The following is an 8879-nucleotide window of genomic DNA, read 5'->3' as shown; positions in this document are numbered from 1 at the left end:
AAGTTCTATTTTGGTCTCATCTGACCACATGACTTTCTCCCATGACTCCTCTGGATCATCCAAATGGTCATTGGCAAATTAAGACGGGCCTTGACATGTGCTGGTTTAAGCAGTGGAACCTTTTGTGCCATGCATGATTTCAAACCATGACGTCTTAGTGCATTACCAACAGTAACCTTGGAAACGGTTGTCCCAGCTCTTCTCAGGTCATTGACCAGCTCCTCCCGTGTAGTTTTGGACTGATTTCTCACCTTTCTTAGGATCACTGAGACCCCACGAGGTGAGATCTTGCATGGAGCCCCAGTCCGAGGGAGATTGACAGTCATGTTTAGCTTTTTCCATTTTCTAATGATTGCTCCAACAGTGGACCCTTTTTCACCGAGCCTCTTGGTAATTTCCCCGTAGCCATTTCCAGCCTTGTGGAGGTGTACAATTTTGTCTCTAGTGTCTTTGGACAGCTCTTTGGTCTTGGCCATGTTAGTTGGATTCTTACTGATTGTATGGGGTGTACAGGTGTCTTTATGCAGCTAACGACCTCAAACAGTTGCATCTAATTTAGGATAATAAATGGAGTGGAGGTGGACATTTTGAAGGCAGACTAACAGGTCTTTGAGGGTCAGATTTCTAGCCGATAGACAGGTGTTCAAATACTTATTTGCAGCTGTATCATATAAATAAATAGTTAAAAAATCATACATTGTGATTTCTGGATTTTTTTTTTAGATTATGTCTCTCACAGTGGACATGCACCTACGATGACAATTTCAGGCCCCTCCATGATTTCTAAGTGGGAGAACTTGCAAAATAGCAGGGTGTTCAAATACTTATTTCCCTCACTGTAAATAAGTGTTGCAGCTGGTCTGTTTGTTCCCTCACAGCGAGTCAAACCTAATTATTATCTGTGCAGGGATGATACGTGGAGCAACAGGGCAACCTGTTAAATACTGAAACTTGTCACTGCTAAATGTACAGAAGAGATGCTTAATGCAGCGTGCAGACTGACAAATCCAAGTTTCTAAAAATTTTGAATTTGAGAATGTAGCCCAATAAAAGTCACTCACCAGAAAATAAAGTCTCTGCTGTACATACATTACAGTTCATGTCACAGGTTGCAGTAATCAGATGTGTCCACAGATGTTTCTAGCCTGTGACTGATGTCTGTTTGTCTCCCAGATGATGGATATGTTCTTCTTCATGTTCCTGCTGAGTATCTGGGTGGTTGCATACGGTGTGGCCAAACAAGGCATTCTCATCCACAATGACAATAGGCTGGACTGGATTGTCCGCGGGGCAATTTATGAGCCGTACCTCATCATATTTGGGAATTTTCCCACAAATATTGATTGTGAGTAGAGATGGAAAATAGTATTACTTGCTTTGTAGTCTCGCATTGCCAGACCTACTTTCACAGTGCTGTGGAGGAAGGTCTGAGTATTCCAAACAACATTCTGGAATGAGAGACAAACGTGCTCTGGTTTAGTGGCATTTCTTTAAACCAGTCACAATCATCTTGGGCAACGCTGAGTGCCAGACACAATGACAATGCCTCTGCAAAATGGCCTCAGGAAGGAACTTGTTTTGGAACGTGTACGTTAAAACTAAAACTCAGTCTCGCTCGCTGTCTGGATTTATCCACTACCTGTAGTTTTGTCAAGTGTAAAATGACTTCAAAATTACTGACATTTACAAGGCTCTAACCTTGTTGTTTGAATTAAGATAGTATAACCACATATCTCATATCTCTTTCACTTCTGCAGATGCTGCGTTTGACATAAACTCCTGCAGCATGAATGGCACCGATCCTCTGAAGCCCAAGTGCCCGGTGCTGAATGAAAACCAAACACCAGCTTTCCCTGAGTGGCTCACTATAATCATGCTTTGTATATACTTGCTCTTTGCCAACATACTGCTGCTCAACCTGCTCATAGCTATCTTCAAGTGAGTTCTCCACCACGTGTGTGTCTCAACAGCTTAGGTAATAGGCTAATAATACTTATGCTAATAATACCTTAATACCACTTTATAACCAGGGCTTCCTTTCAGGGCTTAAAGTTTACTTTTTTGAAGTCCAGTCACTGACTTTTTACCAGCCTTTTTTTGCCTCATAAAGGTGAAAAACAGGAATCACATGAACGTTCAGAAACAGCAGTCGCATCCAGTCCAATGGTGCTGCTTTCATGGACTACAGTTCCTTGACCGCAGCGGTCTCCTCTGTAAGCGCTGTCTTTGATAGTTTACAACGTATCGTGAGTAGGTGGCTTTTTGATGACTCGTGGTCGTTAATTGTTTCTAATTTTAAGTTTTTAGTCTTGGTTACAAAAGTATTTGACTTTGCTTTCTCTGAACCATACACACAACAGTCACTGCAGTACATTTGTTATGTACTGCTGTCATAAATCAGTCCCTCACCGACCTTGCTATTGACGCCAATTGCCCACTTTGTAGTAAAACGTCTTCTTTTACCTTTCTTTGACTTATGCTCATCTTTTTGTTGGTTGTTCGTTTCAGCTGGCTTTACCCCAGTAATATTCTGCCACATATTTAGCTAAAATCCAACAAAATGGCAGACTTCTTTGAAATGTAAAAGAACTACAGTTGCAAAAGAAATACTAATGAATCACTCAATTCACCGCATTTGGCGGGGGATCGGGTGTTAATTTGAGGCCCTGCTCCTTTTTCATCCTCCGTCTCTCTTTGTGATCCTGCACAGCTTTACATTCCAGGAAGTTCAGGACAACACAGACAGAATATGGAAGTTTCAAAGATACGAGCTAATCAAGGAGTACCACAGCCGCCCTGCTGTCCCGCCTCCTTTCATCATCTTCAGCCATCTTTACCTCTTCATCAGGAACATGGTGATGTGCAGGCCCCCCATCATAAGTAAAGAGTTTAGTAAGTATTGACTTCTTTATCTCGGTCTGCTGCAGTAGTGGACTTCATGGTTATTTGCTGCTGACTTCCACTCTAGTTTTAGCTTTATCACTCTGTTAAAAAGCTTTATTTATCATGCACTTACATTCTTACTGGTTTCAGATTACAATGGTGCATGTATAAGCCAGATTGTTTCAAAAGCCACACTTTTCTGTTTATCTTTAATATCGGTATTTATATTATTTCATTACAAGTACTTACTTTTCAATATTTATGGTCACAGGTTAATATAATTTAAATTATGCTACCAACTCTTGCTTTATTACTCTAATTACACATTCAATTTTTTTAATCTTAACGTCACTTACACTGCAATATTGTTTCTTGTATCATGGCAACCGCACTTTAAAATACCTTTATTTCACGCCATTTTGCTTACTCAGTCTACCATATTATCATTTTCTATTGTTTGCCTGTATTTCTTGTGTGCTTACTTGTTTTAGTTTTTTGCTGTTATTTAAAAAATGGCTGCTGCTGTGACAACAAAATTCCCCCGTCGTGGGATGAATAAAGTCCTTGAAGAAATAAAGGTAATATTCCCAGATTTGCATTGGCAAAACAAGCATAGTTTTTTAATTTGAGAACTTTTATGACCTTTTTGTCACTCCTGATCAATGACTTTTGACCCCTTCACAATCGACGCTATGACAGATATGGGTCTGATGCTCACTTTGCATACACACATGCACAGTATTAGATAAGGTAGCGAATATGCATCTGACGCTGTTTTTCAGAGAACAAGCTTCCTCGGACGGAGGAAAAGAAGCTGTTGACCTGGGAGGCCTTAATGAAGGACAGATACCTGCTGTCCACACAGCAGGAGCAGAGCCAGAGCATGGAGCGACGTATCCTGGACACGGCTCAAAAGTAAGGCTCCCACAGGAATGGATGCCAGTGTAGTAGTCCTCTAGAGTAATTCTGTCTATGTGAGACCCTTTGTCGCACCTTATTTATGTGTTAGTCGTGAAGCAAAGTGGTGTTTTACTTCCAAAATTTGTTTCATTTGAACTTTTAGGGCCCTATTTAAACTATCTAAGTGCACGGCATGAAGTGCAGGGTGCAGGTGCGTTTAGAGCGTGTCCAAATCCACTTTTGCTAGTTTGACGGTGGAAAAAAGGGTCTGTGCGCCGAGCGCATGGTTCAAAAGGTTGTACTTAGTGTCTTCATTCCTTTATATGTGTGTTCTGTGTGTAACATACAATAAACCAACCAGTGTCATCTCCCATTCCCTTTAACATCCAGGCAGGTTTGTACCTTGGCGCATTGCTATCATGATGGTGGATCTTTTGCGTGTGTGTGTGTTTGTGTGAGTGCTGTGCACAAGCCTAGGCATATTTTACTAATGCGCTGTTAAAATAACAATGAAATGCTGCACTATTGACTTTAGACCAGGTTTTTGTTGGTCAATGGCATGATCACTTTCGCTGCCTCAAGATAGCAATACGCCAAGAATTCACCTGAACACACCTCCCTGTAAGACCAGCTCGCCGATTGAAGCAGAGATGGCCGCAGGCGCATTAGCTGTTTAAACAACGTGGGCGCTGGACAGGACATTAACGACTGCGTTGGTCTTAAACAAGCAAAGACACAAGCCGGGTGCAAGTTAGGGCCCTTAGAGTCCTGTAGGGATACAGAACTATTCAGTATTTTACAGCAAAAAAAAAACAAAGGAAAAGTCAGGAAAAAATGATAAATACATTTTAATATACGTCCAAATCAAGATTATTGTATAATCTGGTTCAAATGAATATGTGAATATATATATGAATACAATTTCTTTTCAGCGTCTTGTTTTGGTTGTAACACCCAAGCTTTACTGTTTGGGTTTCCCTTGCCTTTAGCATTTTTTCCGGCCACAGCAAAAAACAGTTTTAAAGAAATCGTTCAACATTTGGGAAATGTACTTACTGTATTTTCTCTCCCGTCAAGAGTTACATGAAAAGATCAATACTCAGGCTCAGGTTCAACTCCCTATCCCCCCCTTTCATGTCTTCAGCTGTCCTATCAATAAAGGTCTAACAATTACTAAAAAATAATCTTAAATAAGAAAATAGTTAGATTAGTCACTTTTGGACAGAGCCAGCTGTTTCCCTGTTTGCAGTCTTTGTGCTAAACCAGGTCACTGGAGTCTGTGGATTAATATTTAACAGACAAACATAAGAGTGGTATCATTTTTGTCATCTAACTCTTGGCAAAATTTCACAAACTATGACTTTAATATTGCAGCAACATAGTCAAAGTCTTTAAGGTTTGATGAGGCTCAAATTCTACTTTGACTAAAAATAAAGAGTATTTAACATTAAAGTATATTCAAATAAATACCAGGCACCCACACTGTGTTTGTTTGTTTCCTGAGGGTTACCACCATAACCGATCGATTGGAGAGGGAAGAGGAAACGAGCTCTGCCGCCATGGTGAAAAGACTGGCTCGACTAGAGGAGCAGGTTGTGACCTGATTTTTGGTTATCACTTATGTTGTACCTGTGTCTGTAACATTTGACACTATGCTGTGGGAGCAAAATACACGATATAGAAAAGAGATGACACAATTTTTGATGTGTGTTTGTTGAACAATCTTTGAATGTTATATAAGCAATCAACAATGTGTTTTGACCTACTTTCATTTCATCACATCAGGTCGTCCAGTCAGCCAAAGCCCTGCAATGGATTATGGACAGTCTGACATGTCAGGGGTTTGCAGCAAAAGAAACACAACCCCCAAGTCAGCAACCAACATTCTCATTCATCATTATTACATATTACACATCTAAACTTCTCGATTGGGCTCACATTTATTGTTCCCTGCAGCATTAACTACAACAGACGAGTCCCCTGACATTTCTACGACAGAGAAAGAAGACGGGTTCCACGTGAACGCCCGTCAATTTTACTACCCCAACAGCAAAATCACACGCTTCCCTGTGCCTGACGAGAATGTGCCATGGAAGGTATTTCACATACATTTGAACCAGCTGCTGGTTCTCACAACGTCACTACATAAAAGGATGGTTTGTTGTAATTGTATTGTTTTTATGTGTTCTTTTTTCAGGTCAGATTCAGTTTATACAAACCGGCTTGTTACAATGGGTATGTTTTTTACCAAGAGAATACCACAGAAATGTGTTGTTCCTATTCGGTTTGTTGCCTGTATACATGTGCAGCAAATACAGGTCATTATAAGTGTTTTAAAAAAAAAAATCAAAATAACAAGATTTTTCTCAAACATCTTTTTCTTAAAACATCTCAAAGCAAAAAAAAAAAGTATAACATACTAATATATTTTATAAACTGTACTGTATTGTGTATATATTTTATATATAAGAACAACTAACCCTTCTGACCTAACCAGTGTACACTTTCTCATTACAATGCTCCCTAGCTCCTTATGTTGTGTTCCCTTTATTCTTTCACCTTACAGATCAGAATCAGAAGCCTTAGATAATTACAGGTATGATACTAGATAAGCTATACAAGGCATCAAATAGCACTTACAGTAACCTTACAAGCATGTCTTGGTGTCTGATGTTTAGCCTATCTGATCTGTCATTAGAAACCCAGTAGGGCGGACGGGCATCAGGGGACGAGGTGCACTAAACCACCTTGGTCCAAATCTGAATGCAGACTTTGTGCTTACACGGTAGGACCTCTCACGTCCTAATATTGTTTTTTTGATAGTTTTTCACCACCACTGGATTTCCCAGCCTGATCTATGATTTTAAATTATTATTATTTATTTCTTTAGCTGGCGGGATAGCGAGAGATCTGTTTTGGAGTACCTGGTGGTTAGTGATAAGAGCCAGGGAACCTTGGCTTTACCTGGGGTGAGTCCTGCTGCTTTTTCACTTCAGCTGGTTTTTACTTTTTTGAGCTGTTCCAATAAACGTACCTTTCTGTTGTGGTTTTGAAACCGTCAGGGACCTGTCCAATCTGCCGATCACATGCCAGTGACTCTGATTAGAACCATGGGAAAGAAGCTGTGTGAAGAATTAATTGCAAAAGTATCAGAGGGAACAAAGGTAGGTCTGTTAAACACTTTGGTTTGTCTTCAATGAGCTTCAATGGACAATTCTGTTTACAGACGGCAGTTTAGAGGAATAAGAAAGTCAACAGGGAATAAAAAGCAACGATAAATTCATGAAGTAGAGATTTAAACACAACGTCACTTGTCACTAAAACAATTTAGAGAAAGCGGCTGGAAGAAGCCAGACACCAGGGGGCGGCCGCATGTTATTTGCAACTGGTAACAGGTTACATTTTGTTGAAAAAGTCAAATACAACGCAAGTAGTAGGAGCAGTAAAACAAAAGTAAAATGTATCTGAATAAATATTTAAATCAAAGACAAGCTAGAATTATTAAAGAATGAAAAGAAATGTAGTTTAGGAAGCATCTATAAAATGCATTTAACAATGATTAGGTCTTGAGATGAGTTTTAAAACAATCAACAGAGTTTTCTGATCAGACCTCCAGAGGGAGACAGGAATTAGAAGACCATGAGAGTAAAAGCTTGGTCACAACAAAAGCTGGGCACAACCACAAGCCCATTATCTATAAGATCTGAGAGGACTTTTGGACTCGATTGGGAATCATAAATAGTCTCTGGGTTTATGGGGACCAACTTAGCTGTAGCTGGATAGTCCCCTATCAATAACAGATGTGGTCTAATAGAACAGTCCTGCAATATGTCCTCCCTTCATGAAGGTGTAATGTTCAGTGTTTCTTCAAATTTTTTAGAGAGGTGTTGATTCAACTGTATAATCTGTATGATACTGTACTGAACTGTATGATCATTTTGGAAGCTACAGTTTGTGGTGCTATTGAACTTCCTTGCCTTGTTATACTGAAAGGTGTTTCTTTTATTTAGCCTATCCTCATTGGTATAAATGGGTTCAACTAAAGCAAGGAGACTTTCTTTGACAATCTCCTATATTTGATCGCACCGAAGTCTTCTACTACTAAACTGATTACATTTAGAAAAGGCTCTTGTCAGCAGTGGCTTGTTCTATGACAAAAGGCTATTGTAAGGGATCAAACCTGTTGCTTTGATTAGTGCTTAGCAATTAAATTAGTTGGATGAATGATAATTTAAACATGCTTCTCTTGACTCAGACATTGAGGAACTTTGTTGATTCTAACATGCCGTTGTTGTGTTATAGGTGTATGAGGGCTATGTGGATGACTGCAGGAACACAGATAACGCCTGGGTGGAAACCACCGTCCTCAACATTCACCTGGCCAGAAGGAGCCAGGTGATGGAAGACATCGACAGTATGGTGAGAACATTATTATTTTTAGATTGTTTAACAGGAAGAACTTGACTGCTGCATTATTTGATTCCTCTCCTTTGGGAGACGAAGTTCAGGTCATGATTCTACCCTACAGTGAACACAGCATTACTTAACATTGTTTTGTGATTACCTCTGGCTCAGGTAGCGAGCAGTCAGGGCACTCTTCAGTGGAAGGAGGTGAAAGACAAAACCAGACTTAGCCCAAACCAAAGAGAGTCTCTGCGGAAGGTTGCCGAGCTGCACAACAGGAAGTTTTGATGTTCAACGATGCTGGAGCTGTAAACGTGCCTCTCCATCCACAGGGTTCTTTCTGCCTGTTTGTACGGTCTTTTGTTAAGGCTTATTAATTCTGTTCCACTGAAAGCACTTGAATCAAGACACCATAAACCCATCATGTATGCTGCTGTGGATTATTATTAACAATTTGCCCAAATTCCATAGGACAGCAAACTGAATGTTTAGCCCACACACTGTAAGTAGTCATAACACTGAGAATAAATACCTTGGTTTTGAGGTAGTTGTGCTTCACATGATTATGCTACTTCATACTTCTACATCACTACATTTCCAAAGCAAATAAGGTATGTTTACTTCATAACATGTATCTCACAGTACTGTATTAGTTTTATTGAAAATGCCCAACATTGACTATATTAAGCAAT

General features: G+C 39.8%; 1 protein-coding gene across 1 annotated transcript in view; it reads left to right on the top strand.

Moving 5' to 3' along the window:
* The window catches only part of trpm2 (transient receptor potential cation channel, subfamily M, member 2), an 18827-nt gene extending 9948 nt beyond the window's left edge, over window positions 1-8879 (top strand). The window contains exons 20-33 of the mRNA XM_034886063.1: window positions 1174-1345; window positions 1758-1938; window positions 2711-2892; window positions 3666-3798; window positions 5288-5375; window positions 5569-5653; window positions 5740-5879; window positions 5981-6018; window positions 6254-6379; window positions 6482-6568; window positions 6674-6752; window positions 6846-6947; window positions 8086-8202; window positions 8359-8879. Coding sequence (XP_034741954.1) covers window positions 1174-1345; window positions 1758-1938; window positions 2711-2892; window positions 3666-3798; window positions 5288-5375; window positions 5569-5653; window positions 5740-5879; window positions 5981-6018; window positions 6254-6379; window positions 6482-6568; window positions 6674-6752; window positions 6846-6947; window positions 8086-8202; window positions 8359-8475 — 1647 coding nt within the window. The 3' untranslated portion in view covers window positions 8476-8879. The remainder of the gene's footprint in view (window positions 1-1173; window positions 1346-1757; window positions 1939-2710; window positions 2893-3665; window positions 3799-5287; window positions 5376-5568; window positions 5654-5739; window positions 5880-5980; window positions 6019-6253; window positions 6380-6481; window positions 6569-6673; window positions 6753-6845; window positions 6948-8085; window positions 8203-8358) is intronic.

The sequence above is a fragment of the Etheostoma cragini genome, chromosome 11, assembly GCF_013103735.1.
Source record: "Etheostoma cragini isolate CJK2018 chromosome 11, CSU_Ecrag_1.0, whole genome shotgun sequence".
Classification (NCBI taxonomy): domain Eukaryota; kingdom Metazoa; phylum Chordata; class Actinopteri; order Perciformes; family Percidae; genus Etheostoma; species Etheostoma cragini.
The sequence above is the reverse complement of the archived record's forward strand: the minus strand, read 5'-3'. Positions and strand labels throughout refer to the sequence as shown.